The sequence below is a fragment of the Rana temporaria genome, chromosome 11 (assembly GCF_905171775.1).
Source record: "Rana temporaria chromosome 11, aRanTem1.1, whole genome shotgun sequence".
NCBI classification, from domain to species: Eukaryota; Metazoa; Chordata; class Amphibia; order Anura; family Ranidae; genus Rana; species Rana temporaria.
This window is the reverse complement of record NC_053499.1, coordinates 58,902,008-58,922,704: the sequence shown is the minus strand read 5'-3', so window position 1 is coordinate 58,922,704 and position 20,697 is coordinate 58,902,008. Positions and strand designations below refer to the sequence as shown.

At 43.0% G+C, this 20,697-nt stretch overlaps 1 protein-coding gene across 2 annotated transcripts in view; it reads left to right on the top strand.

The window, feature by feature from the left end:
* Positions 1 to 20,697, top strand: part of IRF7 (interferon regulatory factor 7) — a 62,522-nt gene that overhangs the window by 31,975 nt on the left and 9,850 nt on the right. For both annotated transcript variants that reach the window (XM_040328616.1, XM_040328617.1), the window contains 4 exons: positions 2,818 to 3,000; positions 5,839 to 5,997; positions 9,304 to 9,699; positions 12,143 to 12,252. In XM_040328616.1, coding sequence (XP_040184550.1) covers positions 2,818 to 3,000; positions 5,839 to 5,997; positions 9,304 to 9,699; positions 12,143 to 12,252 — 848 coding nt within the window. The remainder of the gene's footprint in view (positions 1 to 2,817; positions 3,001 to 5,838; positions 5,998 to 9,303; positions 9,700 to 12,142; positions 12,253 to 20,697) is intronic.

Genomic DNA, 20,697 nt, shown 5'->3' with positions numbered 1-20,697 from the left:
CCCGGTCTGTCAGTTTAGGTGGACGGCCATGTCTTGGTAGGTTTGCAGTTGTGCCATACTCTTTCCATTTTTGGATGATGGATTGAACAGTGCTCCATGAGATTTTCAAAGCTTCGGATATTTTTTTATAACCTAAACTCTGCTTAAAATGTCTCCATAACTTTATCCCCGACCTGTCTGGTGTGTTCCTTGGCCTTCCTGATGCTGTTTGTTTACTAAGGTTCTCTAATGCCTTGTACACACAGTCAGGCCCCGTACACACGACCAGTTTCCTCGGCAGAATTCAGCTTCCGACCGAGTTTCTGGCTGAATTCTGCCGAGGAAACTGGTCGTGTGTACACTTTCGGCCGAGGAAGCCGACGAGGAGCTCGACGAGGAAATAGAGAACATGTTCTCTTTTTCCTCGTTGTTCTATGGGAGCTCTCGTCCCGCCGAGCTCCTCGGCGGCTTCAGTGCTGAACTGGCCGAGGAACTCGATGTGTTTGGCACGTCGAGTTCCTCGGCCGTGTGTACGAGGCCATAGACTTTTGACCGTGCAAAAGTCCGCCGTGAGTCCGTTGGAAGTCCGACGGAAAGAAAGAGAACAGGTTCTCTATCTAAGGTCCGCCACACTTTTCACATATTTATTTGTAAAAAAATGTTAAAAAACATTTATCAATTTTCCTCCATACCTGGTACAACAAGCAAGGTCCAATTCATGCCAAAACACAGCAATACATGAAAAATCTGGTAGGGGAAAAAGATTAATAAATATACTTACATTAACCTCAGCTTCTGTACTAAAGGATGTGATGTCACATTCCTAATGAGACGCCAGGGATTGTTGAGTCCAAATCTCACTAGATGATGTGCCAGCAGAGTGCAGGCAGGGCCGTTTAAAGGAATTTGGGGGCTTACTAAATTGTATTAAGTTAAGGCCTGGGGGGGGGGGATTGCTGCAGAAAACATTACTTAATTTGTTAGGATATCTTACAATCTTCTCTAGCCTGCATTGCATACACGTGTATGGGCAGCACTCCTCTCCCCACCATCCAGGATACCGCTATATCCCACAAGACACTCTGGGCCAGATTCACAGAACAAGTACGCCGGCGTATCTACTGATACACCGGCGTACTTTCAAATTTGCCGCGTCATATCTTTAGTTTGAATCCTCAACCCAAGATACGACGGCTTCTGACTTCGATCCGACAGGCGTACGGCTTCGTACGCCTTCGGATTGTAGGTGCAATACTTCGGCGCCCGCTGGGTGGAGTTTGCGTCGTTTTCCGCGTTGGGTATGCTAATTAGCTTTTTCCGTCGATTCACGAAGGTACGCGCGGCCGTCGCATTCTTTTACGTCGTCGCTAGTCTGCTTTTCCCGGCGTACAGTTAAAGTATGGCCCTCGTTCCCGCGTCAAATTTTGAATTGCGTAAGTCGTCCGTGAATAGGAAAGAACGTAACTCACGTCTAAGTTAAAAAAATTACGTTGGTGCGACGTCATTTCGCGCAAAGCACAGCGGGAAATTTCGAAACAGACCATGCGCATTTCAATCGGCGCGGGGACGCGCTTCATTTAAAAGAAACACGCCCCCTACCCGCCCAATTTGAAATACGCGCCGAGAAATACACTACGCCGCCGTAACTTACGGCGCAAAATCTTCCTGGTTTCGACTTAGAGCCAGGTAAGATACGGCGGCATAGCGTATCTCTGATACGCTGCGCCAGGGCAATTCTTTGTGAATCCGGCCCTCTAACTCTATCCTCCGCAGAGCCTCACAAGACGCCGGCATACGTTGGCGTCCGCGCGGCAGGAGATTCAGTTTGCTGTTCCCGGGACGGACTGAAAGGAAGTGAACACTCAGTGTGTGCACTTCCTGTCAGTCCGGCCGGGAACAGGAAAATGAATCTCCTGTTCCGCGTGGCCGACCGGACTGCAGGAGGAAGCAGCGGGGCGGCAAGGGCCCGCCCTGCTGGGGCCCCTGGCCAGCTCGGGGGCCCCATGTTTTTTATGTTTTTTAATAACAGGTATACTTACAAACTAAAATATGTCAGATATTTCAAATACAAATCTAGAAATTAGATGCACTGCAGTCTAACACAGAAAGAGACACAAGGAGCCAGGAGGTAATGAGAAAGAAGCTCATTGGGGGAAGGAACAAACCTCAGTGGCTATTGGTCAATGTCCAGAAATATTTCAGTACTAACGAAAGCTAATTTACATTATTTCGTATTTTCGTTGTTTTCATTTCCGTTTTCCGAAGATTCGTAATTTATTTTTCGTTAGTTTTGATTTCCGTTTTTTATTCTTTGTTCGGCATTTCGGTTGTTTTCTTTTCGGTCTTCGAATATTAGTAAGTTTGCATTTTCGTTCATTTTGTTTTTCGTAATTATTATTTTTTTTGGGTTCGGTATTTTCGTTGTTTCTATGTTTTCGTTTCTTTCATCTTTCGTATCTTCCTTGTTTTTCATATTTGTTATTTTGAAAATATCGTTATTCGTTATTAATTGCGCTAAACCGTTCGTTCATTCGTATGTTAACGAATCAACTAAAATAACGAAAATTGACGGAAAACGTATTCGTAACTTAAAAAATTGCACATGCCTAATAAATTGCACAATCCCCAGAGGTGTAGCAAGACTCTTGTTTACACATGGGGCATTCTTCTCACCCCTACACTATCCAGTCTTGTTTGCTTGTTGGGCCTAATTATTGCAAAGCTGTATTTCGTTCAACTAGATGCATAATTGTGTGGTCCATGTGAACGTTCCTAATGTTAATTAATTAGGAAAGATTTATCTTCCAGAAAAACGCTAACTGTTTAATCTATTTGTAGATTCACAATATGAAGTATATGACCTGTATCAGAGTGGACTCTTTGAGAATCTCTCAGCATTTGACCCGGTCTTGCAACAAACACCTGCATGTCCCCAACTGCAGCAAGCACCACCAGTGAGCACCTTCCAGGAAACTGTATTTAGTGAAGTGCAAACATGCCAATATGTTGTCCATCAAGAAAGTGAGTAACATAGCCCTGGTGATTACTGTTGACCTCTTCTGTATTAGTAAAGTTGAGTAAAGAATTGGACAAAACTTTCCATCCATTCATTCTACACTAACAAATGATTTACCTGCTAGCTAAGTACTAATAAAACTTTCTGCACCAGAAATTCTCAATCTATGAACCTATTATGGCCTTTATAAAGATGATTCCCTTTGCCACTGGGTGCCACCCCCTGTTTTTTTTAATGGTTTTAAAGGTTTAAAGAGGAAGTGAAGTCTGGAAACTGTGGCCAGATTCACAGACAAATACGTTGCTCCCCCGCGGCGTAACGTATCTGATTTACGTTACACCGCCGCAGGTTTACAGCGTAAGTGCCTGATTCACAAAACTCTTACCTGTAAACTTGCGGCGGTGTAGCGTAAATCCGCTCGGCGCAAGCCCGCCTAATTCAAATGGGGCGGGCACCATTTAAATTAGGCGCGTTCCCGCGCCGAACGTTCTGCGCATGCTCCATGTTAAAATTTCCCGACGTTTTTTTGAACGGCGACGTGCGTTACGGCGTTTCGTATTCCCGGACGTCTTACGCAAAAAATATCTTTTTCGAAATTTGACGCGGGAACGACGGTCATACTTTAACATGGCTGATCTAAAGATAAGCCATGTTAAAGCAGGTGTAACTTTGCGACGGGAAAAACCGACGAGCGACGACGTACGAGATTGCGACAAACGCGCGGAACTTCGTGGATCGCCGTAACTAGTCATTTGCATATTCTACGCCGACCGCAATGGAATCGCCACCTAGTGGCCGGCCTAGAATTGCATCCTAAGATCCGACGGTGTAAGTCAAGCAGGGCTTTGCTTCCTCATATCAGAGCCTTCAGAAAGAAGGACATTGGGCAGCACAGTAGGACATCACCACATTTTACTCCAAATCTCCCGAGACAGCAGTGTCTTAGATTTACACTTCAGATATAAAACTATGACACTGCAGGAACAGGAGTTCCTAGGCATCTCACATACCAGGTAGTTCACTGCCATTTTTCAGAAGGAATTTAAGAGAAAAAAATAAATGTTTTTTTTTTAGAGTACTGCTTGGGCACGACTGACATGTCTAAACGTTCTCAAATGTTTGCTTTTTGTATTCAGGTCCACTTTAAATTATAGATAATGCAAAAGGGGGCATTTCACATCACCTTATTCCAGGGATAACATGAAAAGACATTTTGGATCATATGCAATCACTAAGATCCCTTGACTACTCCCGTTAACTTTTTTATGCTGCCGATATGCCGTCCAATCATTAAGTGAATGATTTGGTCACAATACCCCTACTTAGTGGACTTTCTTCCTACCCTCTATTTCCTCATTTGGCTGTATTAGTACTAACATCCTCATATGTATACTTCATACCTTGTGATACAAGAGAGTGGACCTTTGAGGATGCATGAAAGAACCGTCGTTTCTGAGCTATATCACTTGGACTTTTTACTTTATACCAATAAGAATGTGTATTCATTGTCCTATTTGATTGGTTTCTCTTGATATTCCGGTGCCCACCTGGTAGTTTTCTGATGTGTTGGCTGTACATGGGCTATTATTACAACTATCTTCATGAGTCCTGATAAAGCTTGAATGAGAGATGCATTGAACCATGGGCAATATTCAAATGTAATCATAACCTGTAGGTAATTCAGCCATGTAAAGTATGATATCACAATTTCCTTAGTGGATATCACATGACTTGCAGCCCAAAGTGTAATTTGTCCAACACACAAAATAATTATGTGCAATTTATTAGTGTAAAGCCTCGTACACACGCTCGGTTTACTCGACAAAACTGCTGGCAGAGCTTTCTTGCCGAGTATACCGTGCGTGTGTACGAGGCTTTCAGGTTTCTCTATTTTCTCGTTGTGATTCTCGGCAGTATTTTCCTGCCGAGAAACCCGAGAGTGTGTATACTTACCTGTCACTGTGGAAACCCCTGCATACTCTAAATGACTTTGACGCATGCGCGGTAGCTTCCTAGGCACAGGTAGGGTGGAGCAAGATGGCGGCGACGGCTTTGAATGTGACGAGCGCATGCTGATAATATGTGTACAATATGTGTACAATATGTGCAGAATTGATACCAAATATACACACTCAGGAGGGTATCAATAAGAAACCACAATAAAAAACAAATAAATTGTGAGATGATCCCTAAGTGCAAAAAACAACCTCAAGTGTAGCAAATGTCCAGTTCTGAGTAGTAGTACTTATAATACAAAAAGGGTTCCACACCCACTTGCTATCACAGGCTGACATGTTGTTGATCTTTCAAACATAACACAGGCAGACACCTTGAAACTTCAGATTAATAAGTGTGGACTGGTGCTTAATTGCTTCCAAATGGCCCAGCATATGAGGACGCCTTGCTGCTTCAGGGCGATATAACTCAAAAGGAAAAAAGGAAAGAGATATGGTGCAATACTGTGGATCACAGATTACGCATGGACAACAGCAAAAAAAGCAGATGCACTCACGAATCCCATCTTCAGATACAGCCTTTGAACATAGCCTTACAAGCCGCTCAGTATAGCGATCTCCTCACACGGATGAACGTCCGTTGATCACGTCACTAGGCTCTTCCCCCACGCGTTACATCACTCGGCACGTGACTTAATCATGGGTTGCCTTAATCATGTGATAGTTACTTGAGCATTTGGCTCATTTTGATGTTTTGAAGTGCACTAATATGTGGCACCCCATATCTCTGGAATTATTATAGTTTTCATTGAAAAGGTTTGTACAATTGTGAATGTGATGCATATCTTGACGTGTGTTTTTACACACAGCATGCTTTTTTTTTGACAGGTACTCAGCATATGATGAATAAGGAAGCCACCACCTTTTCCCCTAATTATATCTGTAACAATAATGGTGACATGAGTGCAACGCAGTCCCCACAGAATAACATTCCTACATTTAATGAGCAAGAAGCCTCTTCTCAAGAAACTGCAGTTCATCAAGCAAGTGAGTAGAGATCTACAGAGAAATCATTAATTTTATTATTCTATGTTCTAAGTCTCCTCCACAGTCCACAATAGCATCTTAGGTGCCATGCCAAGGGTTAGTCTGCCTCTTTATTTCTGAAGCTTGAAGGAATACAGAAATGCTATCCAGCCAAGGCCATGACCATTTTGCCAGACGGCACATGGGCTCATTTATATTACAAGGAAGGGATAATCAGTGATCACAAGTGTTATGCGTTTTTCCTGTTGGAAAAAGTCTGATGAGAGCTTTTGGTCGGGAATCCCGACCATGTGTATGCTCCATCAGACTTTTTCCAACGGAAAAACTGCTGGAAAAAGATAGAGAGCAGGATCTCTTTTTTCCCATCAGAAAAAAAAAAAATTAGAATTTCCGATCTTGTGTACAAATCCCAACGAGCAAAATTCCAACACATGCTCGGAAACAAATCAACGCATAGAACCTAATTTTCTCGGCTCGTTGTAGTCTTTTTTAGTCACTGCGTTCTTGGCAGTCAAAAGTTCACCAAATTTTTGTGTGACAGTGTGTATACAAGGCAGGCTTGAGAGGAATTCTGTCGGAAAAAACATTAGTTTTTTTTCCAACGGGAAAACCGCTCGTGTGTACGGGGCATTAGCACAACTCTGGAATGCTCACTCACCAGCTGACATTTCTTTAGACCCTCAAAAGTTTCTACATGTTCAGAATTCATTCTGATGCAAAGTACTTTGGTATGTTAAAGCACTAAACAAAAAAAACTGTCAATGCATGGATCAAACCTCATGTCATAGCAGCATCTTTTGCCTTGTACACACAACCATTTTTCCCATTGGGAAAACTGCCATGACAGCTTTTGGCCGGGAAAACCGGCCGTGTGTATTCTCCATCGCAGTTTTCCCAACAGGAAAACCACCAGAAATCCCGGCAGGAAAAATTAGAACATTCCCGCTGAGATTCCTGGTGGTTTTTAAGCCGGCAGTTTACCTATGGGGAAAACCTGCAGTGGAGCATACACGCAGCCAGGTTTCCCGACCAAAGATCTCATGGCAGTTTTCCTGCCGGGAAACCCGGCCGTGTGTAGAGGGAAAAACGCTACCAAGCAGGTTCTCGGTTTTCCCCTTGGTTTTCCCAGCGGACTTTTCACCGCCGGGAAAACCTATCGTGTGTACAAGGCATTAGGCCTACAACAAGAAGCAGGGCTGTGAGACTTTGAACATAGGAAATCTTCTTTCAAACAAATATTCAGTTTTAAAAAGGAAAGTGGTCCAGGTGCAAATGTGATTGCAGTTTTTCTTTGAGAATTACCGAGGCCTCTGAGTTCACCAGGAGACCTACATCAATGGTTCAGAAGTGCCCCATTGCAATAGCCAAGCTGTCAGGTCATTGTCTTGCATCTGCTTTAAGTAACTTATTTTCGAAATTTCTCTTGGATAGCAGAATGCTTGTTTACTCTCCCCTAAAGAGTATTAGTTACAGGTATTTTAATAAATGTAATGATCATCTGCTAGGCCTGCATATTAAGCAATATTTGATAGTGTACTAGTACCTGACTAAGTACTGATTCTGCTATAATTGCTATGTGTTTTTTTATACATGGGTCATAGACAGGGGCGGACTGACCATTCAAAACTCGGGCAGGCCCCATGCCACTAGGGGGCCCCATCAAGGCTGCTAGCCTCAGTAAAACCAGGGACAATATGTAAAAATCTTTTTTTTTTTTTTTAAACTCCCACGATTATAGCTTTCCCACCTCTCCAGTACCTTTCAGTGTGTGTATGGTATACTGTGTGTGTATATTGTGTATCTGTGTGTGTATACTGTGTATGTATACTGTATGTGTTTGTGTATACTGTGTGGTCCCATAATCTATTGCCTGGGGGGCCCATAATCTCGTATTGCCCAGGGGACCAATATTCTCCTATTGCCTGGGGGCCCCATGAGTTGTCAGTCCGCCCCTGGTCATAGATGCAAATATCTACAGTAAAACCTTGGATTGCGAGCATAATTCGTTCCAGAAACATACTTGTAATCTAAAGCACTTGTATACCAAGCATTTTTTAAAGAAGAGAGGCACCTCTAAGTGTAGCAATAAGTTGCTAAATGTTGTACCTTCATTTAATGTAACCATATTGCTACAATTAGAGGCTCAACTCTTCTTTTTTATACTCAGTTGTGACATGACGCTACTCTTAGATCAAGACATTGCTTGTATATCAAGGCAAAATGTATTAAAACATTTTGCTTGTCTTGCAAAACACTCTCAAACCAAGTTACTCTCAAACCAAGGTTTTACTGTAAACTTTGATTTGGCAAACCTGAGCAACAGGACCCACCTTTTTAAAGAAATGTGGGATTCTAAAAAAAAAATCATACTTACTTATGTAGATCCGATGCTGCATCTGTCCCCAGCCACCTCTACACCAAGAACTGAGTGATCAAAGACTGCTGATCGCTAATTTTCACGCTAAAAAAAAAGTAGTTTTTTTTTTTTGCCTATTCGCACTTACCTAGGTAGACGCAGCATCAGAGCGATGCTGCATCCGTCCCCCGCCGCCTCTTCACTGAGAACCGAGCCATCGAACATCACCGATGGTTCAGTTCTCTCACCTCCCCAAGCAGAGAGCTGCTGCCTGTCACTCAGAATCTCTCCTGCTCTGCTCCTCCACGCTCATTGGAGTGCTGAGCTGTGCAGGGGCCATCTCAGCGCCTGAGAGGCTGAGATGGCCATCAGTTCAGGCACCTGGCAGATCCAGGCTTACTAAGTTGGGATGACGCGCTGCCTGGACTGATTCCAGTGATGTCAGCAGAGATCGGAATTCAGACCGCTCTCCGCTGAAAACGGGTCACAGGAGTGCAAAACAAATTGCACTACTGTGACCCATAGGAGAAGCCCAGTGTAAAAAGCTCAGGCTGGACTTCTCCTTTAAGCGAGCAGAGAGCCTGTGACTGTCAGTTACCACTCTGTGCTCTGTCGCTCCAGGGGCAGAAACAGCTGGCTCTCAGCAGTGCGTTAAAAGGCTGATCCACCTGCCGGTCAGGCATCTGGGTGGATCACGAAATTATTGTCGGGATTTTTGCACAGCCTGTGACATCAGCCATCAGCTGGCTTTAGTGGAAATAACTGCACTCCTGTGGCCCACAGGTAAAGTATGACCAAAAGAGCTTGGACCATACTTCTCCTTTAAAAGTATTCTAGACATTGGGACATTAATGGTATCTACCATCTGAACATAGCAAGTGAATAATTGCTGTACATATAATACGTGTTCAAAGCTTGAACTGCATATGTGACCATATATTCTATTACAGGTACCATCCCAAAGCTTACATCCTGGGAAGTGACTGTGTTCTATCGAGGAAAAGAGGTTCTCAAGCAAAATGTATCAAGAAAGTTTTACATAACCCATACAGGACGCGTTCCTCAAAGTGAGGGTGCAGATATTGTCACCTTCCCTTCTACTAGTGACACCCTGGTGAATCAGTTACAGATCGATTATACTGACCAAATTCTAAATTCTGTTGGAACTGGACTTTTACTTGAGGTTAATCCTGAAGATCGCAAGTTGTATGCCACAAGAATGGGCAACGCAAGAGTGTACTGGGGCATGTCGGAGAGCCTGGAAACCAAGAAGAGTGTTTCAGAAGAGAAGAAGTTGCATAGAAATTTTAAAACAGGAATATTTGATTTCAACCAGTTTTGGCAAGGTAGGTTCAAGACTGAGTATGTTTTTGGATAGTGAATTGCGTAGATTTTTGGTTATAGACAATAGAATGAATGCATTGAATTAATTTGCAATTGATCAATCAAGATACATTTACAGATGCCCAGATTGTCAGAATTAATGAAATATTTTAAACTCAGCAACTCCCTTGACTCTCTATAGACTATTTATATATTTTCTACACAGTCATCTGTTTTATCAGCTATATCCTTAAATTAAATGTCTTATCTCCACAGATATTCAACCTATCTGCTGTCAGTAGCTACTGTATTGTATTTCTCTGCATTTAAATACAGACAAACAATATGTGATTATATCACCCCAACAGTAAAATCTAAAATATGATGCGCCCCCACTACGTACCAACATAACAGCATGTGCAGTGTGTTCCTAGGCAATTTTCCCCTACTTTAATATGACACCATATCACCCCAATGATCCAGCCGTCCTCCATGCTGCCTACATTTTTCTCCTCATAACATACTCCACCTAATGGAGCAATCTGTCCAGTGCATTGAAGCATGTAGAGAAATGTATGGGTGGTTATCTGGTTAGTGCCAGGATACTTCATAGGGACAAAGTACTGTAGCTGGGCAGTGATCTGGGGAAATGTGTCTAATGCCGCATACACACGATCGGATTTTCCGTCGGAAAAACCTTGGATGGTAAAGCCCCGTACACACGACCGGTTTTCCTGCCAGGAAAACTGCCAAGAGAGCTTTTGGCCAGGAAAACCGGACATGTGTATGCTTCCTAGCAGTTTTCCCGCAAGGAAAACAGACGGGAATCCCGACGGGAAAATAGAGAACCTGCTCTCTATTTTCCCGTTGGGATTCCCGGCGGCTTTTTTGCCGCCAGATTTACTAATACTCTATGGGAAACACTGCGAGGCATGGCAGTTTTCCTGCCAGGTTTTCGGCTTTCCCCTCCGTTTTCACGGCAGACTTTTTACCACCGTGAAAACTGAGCGTGTGTACAGGGCTTGAGACAGTTGTCACTGCAACAAGTTTCTACAGTGGAAGACTTGCAATCTATTCCTGTTCCCAAGACAACTACAATTTTTAATTCTCTTACCATCAGTCCAAGGGACAGTGGTCATCAGGAAGAGTGAATTTCCCCAACAGGGACACAACAGTAAAACCCTGGAAAATAAGTTTATTAGAGAAGTAGACCACTCACAAGGATGTGGGAATACACCAAATACTAAAAATTAGGAAAAAATACTAAAAATAGAGTGACGTAACTCTTCATACAAGTCAAGAAACTAGAAGTATACAAATAAGGTTTGTCAGACACTATGGCTTAGACAACAAAATAATATTAAACACATTTTTTTGTGTCATAAATCATTAAAAACACTATATTTCTTCAATAAAGCATGACCAGCCAACCAAATATACAACGTAAGTCATTGTATTATACTAGCATATAAAAAAAAAATGTACTAAAACAATTAAATGATACAATCTAAAACTGCTATATGCAGTATATAAATGTTGTTATAGATGATCCACAAACACAAGCAACTAAAAAAGAGTTTTGGCTTTGGATACACTTTAAGCAACAGCTCAGACTCTATACCAGTGGTTCTCAGCCTAGGGGTCAAATTACAATTTGCCAGGGGTCACCGAATCTTGGGCTGTTCCTGAAGCCTGCAGCACTCTCAGCCTTTTCGCAGCCATCCAGCGGGGCTGTCCCTGGAGCCTGTTGCCGCCCAGCTGGGCTGCTCCTGGAGCCCTTGCCTGCCCATTCAGTTCACGGCATGGCTGTGGGGCAGAGACTAGAGGTCAGCTGACTGGTGAGAAATGTGAAGTGGGAGGGGCTGGAGGAGAACCTATCTCCTGATTTCGGCATAGGTGTCACTGTTGTGAGATACCACAGAGCTGGAGACACAGTGAGTAACACTACCTGTGATTAGAGTTGCCATTTAAAGTCCCCACTACAGTTTTCAGATCAGAAGATCTTGATCAAGAGCATCTAAGCTGGCTGATCAGAACTCCCCGCCAGCACTGCCAGATCTCCTAAAATGTACCAGAAGGGGTTTTAATACTTTACGATTGTAAGGGCTTAGGGAGCCCTAAAAGTCTGTGGGCTAGGGGAGCAAATTACTTGTCTGGCCTTAGGTGCTGACAACCCACGCTACGAAAGTTCTACTGTTGGAAAATTGTATCAAGGGGTCACGGCACTAGAAAGGTTGAGAACCACTGCTCTATACCCACTGCACTTGTAACCCCCGGGGACTTAAATACTGGACCATGGAGCCTGGAGAGAGTGGCTGCAACTCAGCATGGGTAAGGTGAGAAACTGCTTTAGGGTTGAAACAAGCCATGGCCAGAACAAGCACAGCACATCATCATGGGTTATATCACCAATATCTGCACATTCTCTGACCATCATAAACACCATAAACCATTTCTTTTTAACAGAACTGAATGACTACAGGGAGAATAAGAGATCATCGCCAGACTACACTTTATACCTGTCCTTTGGCCAGAGTCTGTTTGAGCCAATAAAAAAAGCACTGGTGGTGGTAAAGGTAGGTGTTACATTTTGCTTTAAATTCTACTTTAACAAAAAATAACTAGTCTTAAAAATGCTCCCTCCTAACACCCATTCTGACTCACCTGGGTAAGAAAGATCTGTATACTTACCTATTTTTAGATTGAAGGATACCATTGCTACCCTTATTGACGCAGTATGCACCTGTTCAGCGTTAAGAGCAATTCACCTTAAAGCATCCAGCATGAGGTCCTCTGGTAGAGCTTGTCCTGTACTGACTGGTCTCACCCAGAAAACATATCAAAATGCTTTGCTTAACACACAGGACAGTTTTGTGGAACAGAGTGGTTCCTGTGGTAGATCCTGACATTTTTTTTGTCTCCACAAGACCTTCACAGCTTCCATGGAGGATAATTCTGTGTTCAAAGACCCATTAAACAATAGATGAGAGGCCCTCTTTAAAGCTCTTCTGTATTTTGTGGGACCTACTATGCAATGTACGGTTGCTTTTCTGGCAGTCAACCAGAAGACTGATGTCTGTACTAAGCCCATGGTCGAAATCTTAGTTCCATCCTTACATATACCTGTCATGCACAGGCTCTTTGGGCCCAAAGGAAGCCCTAATTTCCTGCTTGAAAAAGGGTTTTCCGTTTAATAGTTGTCTCCTTTTGAGGCTGTCGTATGCCCAGATCATTCCAGACCATAGAAATTCAACATTGTGTCAGCATGGGACAAACAGCCTGGGTCCTTGGATTGTCCCATGTACTTGACCCCCCAAGGCCAGAGTCTTCTTAGCATAGTGGATTTCCAACCCAGTGCTGGATTCAAGGAAGCCTTTTTATCCACAGACGTGGGAGGTTCTCATGGCAAATGCCAACCTGTTGGGCTGGGGAGTAGTTTTGAATGCCCTCTAAGTGCAGGGGACTAAGTCATTGGAGGAAACTTAACTTCCAACATTCTAGAGCTCAGAACGATTTGGTTGTCTTTTCAACACCGGACTCCTCTATTTTGAGAGCACACGGCGAGAATCCAGTTAGACAGTGCCAGAACCATGGCCTACATCAATCATCAAGGAAGCACCATAAGTGCCTCCTCCTCTTTTGGACAGAACATCACATTCTGGACCTGTCAGCCATCCATATCCTAAGCATGGAAAATTGACAGGTGGACATTCTCAGTTGTCCATTTCTGCATCAAGGGGAATAAGCTCTGCATCTTGAGGTTTTTCAAGCCCCTTGCCATAGATGCAGGATATCGGACATTAATTTGCTGGTGTCCATTCAACAACAAACTGGACAAGTTTGTCGCCAGGTCTAGGTCTAGGGACAAGCAGGCCTTTGAAGTGGATGTTCTAGTGACACGGTGGGTTTATTCACCAATATATTTTGTTGATTTTTATTGCACCGACTGGCCCAGGGGAACTTGGTATATGGACATACTTAGACCCCTAGCAGACATTCCATGGGCTGTTCCAGATCATCCAGTGCCTTAATGGCATGGCTGCTGAAGCCATGGCCCCTGATAAACAGATTTCTGACTGCATCATCCCTACTCTTATGAAGGCTAGTAGGTTGATTTCTTCCAATCTACCATCACACCTGGAAAACCTATTTAATTTTAGCATAAAAATTACTCTGTGGGATTTATTATTATTATTATTTAATTTGCATCAGCCTGTGGCTTTGAGTACCCTTGAACGACAAAATTTGGCCTTGGTCATTATGTTCTAGAGACCTTTGACTCCTTAGTTCAGGACTTGGCTCACACCCCCCTGCGTCCCCTTGGGACCTTAATCTGTCTTTCTCAGTTAAAATCCTACTTTTCTCTATACCAGACACAAGCCTTGGAGCCACTCCCATGAGAAATCTAGGTGACACATATACACTGTCCACAATCCTACCAGCCAATTCCTCACAATACTTTTCAAAACAATATTTATTAAACTGGTCCTGTGAAATATATTTTGGAAATGTAGTGCTAGCACACACCTTGGAGCGTTACCACAGAAGAATGATGCAATCAATACTGCAAAACACAATGCATTGCAATATAGTTTGCAAAGCATTTGTTCATCCATTAACTTTATTTTAACCTGCATTAACTTATTTTACAGTTGTGTATAGCACTAACTGGGGTATTAAGCTGCTCTTGTGTCTCCTATTCTAAAAAAAAAAAATATTGCTGTCTTATAAATTCTGAACAACATGGCTGCCCTGTGTCTTTTCAGTTTTTGGTGTGCCCAATTCGCATTATCATCGCATTTATAGTTGTGTAAAGGATTTTTCTTTAAAAAAAAGCTAAGGTATTAAATGATTGCCTATGTTTATATTGTACCGGAATAAAGCTACATTTACATGAACATTTGTATTTGACAGCCGCTAAGCGCTGGGAATCTGCACTTGAAAAAGTTGAAAGATTTCCTGCAGATACTGTAGTTGCAGTTTGTAAATAAATGTAGCTGCATTTAGCTGCAGACAGGGCCGGATTTGCTCTCCCTGCCGCCCAAAGGCCAGGTTCCGCAATGCATCCCCTGCCCGCCAACCAAACTACCCCCCCGCCCCCAAATCAATGGAGAATGACACCCGGATGGCAGGGGCGGTCAAATATTTTTTTCTTTTTTTTTTACTTTTATATCACTTTTTTTATTTTTATTTATTTGTAGCTTGTCGCTTACTTTTTTTATTTTTGTATAATTTTCTTATTATTTTTTTTATTCTTTACTTTTTTATTTTATTAATTTAATTTAATTATTATTTCTTATTATTTATTTGTTTTTTTATAAAATGTTTTCACTTTGTGTGATAGCAATTGGAGGTGACAGGTTCTCTTTATTGACCCTGTCACCTCCAAAACAGGAGTCCTAGCACTGTGCTCGAACTCCTGTCACAGCTGAGATGGGAAGAGCACTGTATGTTACGGGCGTCTGGGGAATCCATGCCACTGCCGCCCCTTGGCGCCCTGCCGCCCCAAGGCCTGGCCTCAGTGGCTCAGTGGCTCCAGGAAGAAAAGGGGAGTGTGTCATCGCATTTTGGACGGTCGGAATTTGGTGTGACAGTGTGTATGCAAGACAGCTTGAACAGAATTCCGTTGGAAAAACCCGATGGAAATTCCGATCTTGTGTACGGGGCATTACTGTCTTTTTTTGGGGGGGGGGGAAGGGGGAGGCACTTCAGAATTCTCTGCCTATAGGCTCCTGAGATGCAAATCCGGCCCTGGACACAGCACTTTCCTTCTCTTCATAGATACAGCTAAACTGTCTGCAACTAAATGTTGCTAATCGTTATGTATGAATAACATGATTACGTTGCATTGTGTGAGTCTAGCTGCTTTTAAAAAAGTCTTCTAGACACAACTAAACTCTGAAATGTATATCTGTGTGAATGTAGCCTAATACACAGGACTTTGCTGCATCCATGGAACCATTTATATGGGTTGCTGCCCTGAATGAGTCTATAGGCAGGACAATCTATGGTCTGTTTGGTCAAATGCCAGCCATCCTACAAGTTTATGGATTGTGTAAGGACACTAGAGAATCCATAGGATTAAATTCATGTACTGTACTTGGTGGGATTCTTCTAGTCCTAAGCAGCAATGTAGGAGTGCTAACCACTTAGCTGCCAACTTCTCCTTTAGACCCCTTTCACACTGGGGCGGTTTGCAGGTGCTATTGCACTAAAAATAGAGCCTGCAAACCGACCTGAAACAGCGGCTGCTGTTTCTCCAGTGTGAAAGCCCGAGAGCTTTCACACTGGAGCGGTGCACTAGCAGGATGTGAAAAAAAAGTCCTGCTAGCCGCATCTTTGGAGCGGTGAAGGAGTGGTGTGTTTACCGCTCCTTCCCATTGGAAGCAATGGGACACCGCGGCTATACCGCCAGCAATGCGATTCTGCAGAGGCGCTTTGCGGTGGTATTTAACCCAGGGTTTGACAAATTTGCTTGGAATCTAGAAGCCAGCTAAAAAGGTTAGGAGCCAGAAAATGCGCCCGTCCCGACGAGCTCGCGCACAGAAGCGAACACATACGTGAGTAGCGCCCGCATATGTAAACGGTATTCAAACCACACGTGAGGTATCGCCACGATCGTTAGAGCAAGAGCAAAAACTCTAGCTCTAGACCTCCTCTGTAACTCAAAACATGCAACCTGTAGATTTTTTTTAAACGTCGCCTATGGAGATTTTAAAGGGTAAAAGTTTGTCGGCATTCCACGAGCAGACACAATTTTGAAGCGTGACATGTTGGGTATCAATTTACTCGGCGTAACATTATCTTTCACAATATAAAAAAAAAATTGGGATAACTTTACTGTTGTCTTATTTTTTTATTAAAAAAAGTGTATTTTTTTCCCAAAAAAGTGTGCTTGTATAACCACAGCGCAAATACGGCGTGACAGAAAGTATTGCAACGATCGCCATTTTATTCTCTAGGGTGTTAGAATAAAAAATTAATATAATGTTTGGGGATTCTAATTAGAGGGAAGGAGATGGGAGTGAAAATAGTGAAAAATGACACACACATTAAAATTGCTGCAATGCCAAAGTCAATGTAATGTAATGCCAACGGCCACCACCAGATGCCGCCAGCTCACAGAAGCTTCCGAAGAGCTTGGGACTTCACAAGGCCGCAAAGCCGCGGCCTCAGTTACCGGCTGTCGCGCGGCGGGGGAGGTGAGGGCGCACGGAGACACAGGATCCTGTGCCTCCGTGCGCCCCCACCTCCCCCGCTGCGCGATCGCGGCAGACGGTAATTGAGGCCGCGGCTTTGCGGCCTCAATTACCGGCGGGCGCCAGATCACAATTTCTTGTCGCCAATGCGACCTGGCGCCCGGATATTGTCAACCCCTGATTTAACCCTTTTTCGGCTGCCGAATAGCGCCTTTAAATTAGCAATAAAACGCCACTAAAAATAGCGGCGCTTTACCGCCACCACCGCTCCTGCCCCAGTGTGAAAGGGGCCTTAAATCCTTCCTGGTGAGCAGTGTTAATTATGGCAGCAAATTTCGATTTTGTTTTAGTCTTAGGACTAAAATGGTATTTTAGTTTTAGTCTCATTTTAGTCTTCTGCAATTGTTTTAGTTTTAGTCGTATTTAGTTGACTAAATCTCCAGTACATTTTAGTCGACTAAAATCTAATGAGTGTAATTACTTGCTTCTAATTATACTCTATGGACATTCCTTTCTTTTACTTATCTGTTATTCCATAGAAAACAGCTGTAATCCCAAATAATCTCAATCTTACAATCTGCTACTCTACTTGAGGAACACCTGTGGGAAAGGTGAAATTGCTATTTCTCTCAGATTTGCCTGCAAATGAGTTTATATTTTGCTTCCCATTATACTCTATGGGCATTCCCTTCTGTCATTCACCTTTGTTATGCCATAGAAAACAATAATAATCCCACCTAATCTCAATATTAAACATGGCCACTGATATTTAAAAGTAGGTTTGCAAAAAAAAAAATTGAAATATCTAAAGACTCATTATTTAATTGATTTTTTTTTTTTACATTATTCTCTATGGGCATTCCATGTTGTTATATTATTCTCTATGGGCATTCCACCTCCCTGTTAAAGTCTATGGCCATTCCTTTCTGTCATTGCTTTTAGTATGTCCCATAATTGTATTGCATTAGTTAACATTTCTCTACTATTTCCCAACTCATTACCGTATATACTGCTGGAGTGAAAAATCAAATATGTTATTATTTATGGTATTGAGGTATGAACATGCACTACAGACCAGTGTTAATTATGAAGTCATGTTTCAAATTAGTTTTAGTCTTAGGGCCAAATCCACAAAGACCCGGCGTAACGGCGAATTTTTCATTTAAGTTACACTGCCTTAAAATTTCTACCTAAGTGCCCGATCCACAAAGCACTTACCTAGAAATTTCTGGCCGTGTAACTTAGATTCCGCCGGCGCAAGGCGTTCCTCATTTCATGGGGGCGATTGCCATTTAAATGAGGCGCGCTCCCACGCCGGCCGTACTGCGCATGCTCGTGATGTCATTTTTCCGACGTGCATAGCGCGAAATTACGTTACGCCGGGCTTTGTGGATTGCGATGGGTCAATAAAGTTGCGTCGGGAAAAAAAAAAATACGGCGCGAAAAAAAAAATTCAAATTCGAAAAAAAAAACGCGTCGCTAGACAGAAGGGTCTGCTTTTACATGGTGTACTAACTTTACACCATGTAAAAGCAGCCCTAATTTTGCGTATGCAACTTAATACTTACGGAGAAAAAACGAAGCAGAAAAGCTTTGTGGATCTCCGTAAGTGCTAATTTGCATACCGAGGCGGCATTTCGACACGAAATGCCCCCAGCGGCGGATGCGGTACTGCATCCTAAGATCCGGCAGTGTAATTCAATTACACATGTCGGATCTTCTCCCTAACTATGGAAAACTGATTCTGTGGATAAGTTCCATAGTTAGGACCAGGGATACGACGGAGTAACAGCAGTTACTCCGTCGTATCTCTTTTGAGGATTTGGCCCTTAGTCTTTTGACTAAAATGGCATTTTAGTTTTAGTCCCATTTTAGTCTTTTGACTAAAATGCTATTTTAGTTTTAGTCGTATTTTAGTCATCTCAATTGATTTCGTTTTAGTCATATTTTAGTTGACTAAAATAGTATTCATTTAGTCGACTAAAATGTTTTAGTCGATGAAATTAACACTGCTGATGAGGTGCTACTGGCAATAACATCACATCGGAACCTTTATTAATAAATTGTCTAATTTACATTAAAGTGGATGTAAACCCACTCTCATTCTTTCTAAACTACTGCCATAGTGCTGATCTATAAGGATATAGATGCCTCCTGCATGTATCCTTACCTGTCAAATGTCTCCTCTCTGTCTGTTATAAGAACTTAAAAACTGCAGATTCTGTGGGTGGATCTGTTGTCTGGAGCTCTGTGGGTGGAGTCTTGATGTCAGTAGACTCCCCGCCCTCCTCTACACTCCCCTTGTCAACATGCATTTGTTCCTATGTATTACTTACACTGAATTCTGCTATGATCACTAACATCCAGTCAAAATCCAGAAAAGTAACCACATGACTTCAGAAATGGAGTGGGGGTGGGAATTAAAAAATAATGCCTGTCTCCAGGCTAGTGCATGAGATATGTAAATAACCCGTCACTCACAGCAAGGGGGCGGAACGGACTAAGGTTTTTCTCTGTAAGGCCTCGTACACACGACCGTTTTCCTCGACAGAATCCATCAAGAAACTTGGTGGCAGAGCTTTTTTGCCGAGGAAAACGGTCGTGTGTATGTTTTTCGTCGAGGAACTCAACGAGAAAAAAAGAAAACAAGTTCTCTTTTTCCTCAACGGGAGTCTCAATTTCCTTGTCGTGTTCCTTGACGGGCTGGTTTTCGACGAGAAACACGTACGTGTGTATGCTAAGAAACCTGCGCATGCTCAGAATAAAGTATGAGACGGGAGCGCACCTTCGGTAAAAGTAGCGTTCGTAATGGAGATAGCACATTTATCACGCTGTAACAGTCTGAAAAGTGCAAATCATCTCTCACCAAACTTTTACTAACACGCAGTAACATGAGATTAGCAAAAGCAGCCCCCATGGTGGCGCCAGTGGAATCGAACTTCCCCTGCCGTTGTATGTGTTGTACGACACCGCGTTTGAGAACGAGGAGATTTTGTCTTGATAGTGTGTACGCAAAGAAAGCTTGTCGAGTTTCTCCACAAGCCTGACAAGGAACTCATCGAGGAAAACGATGTTTCAATTACGACGAGTTCCTCGGTCGTGTGTACGAGGCCTAAGTCCGTTTTATTCCACTGAACAATAAAAGAGGATTGCTCAGCGCTGGATTAACACTGTGTGGCAACCACTGGGCACAGATGATAGGAAAACTTATACCCTATATTGTGACATAAAAAAAAAAAAATCAGGTTTACATCCACTTTAACCACTTCCAGACCTGCGCATGACGATGTACGTCCTATTTTTAAAGATTGATATCTCGGTAACGACAGCAGCTGCTGCCACAACCGAGGTATCAATCTTTAGTGTGCGCGGTCTGGAATCCGATAATGGCGGTCTCCGCGGCGGATTCACCGCGAGATCGCCGTTATCGGTGGCGGGAGAGGGGCCCCCCCTCCCGCCGCTCTCCCGCGCCCTCCGCCGCTTACCGTAGCCGTCGGTAGCGGCGGAGGCGATCGGGTGCTGTCGGCTGGTGAGCGGGGACGAGACTGAAGGAAAAATCTCCTTCGCCCGTCCCCATAGCTCGGCTGGAAGTGACGTCAAAACGTCAGTCCCGCCCAGCCTCTTAAAGAGACAAATTTTTTTTTGGTCATTTGAAAAAATGACTTTTTTTTTTTTTTTTGGGCATTTAAGCCCAAATATGAGATCTGAGGTCTTTTTGACCCCAGATCTCATATTTAAGAGGACCTGTCATGCTTTTTTCTATTACAAGGGATGTTTACATTCCTTGTAATAGGAATAAAAGTGATCAAATTATTATTATTT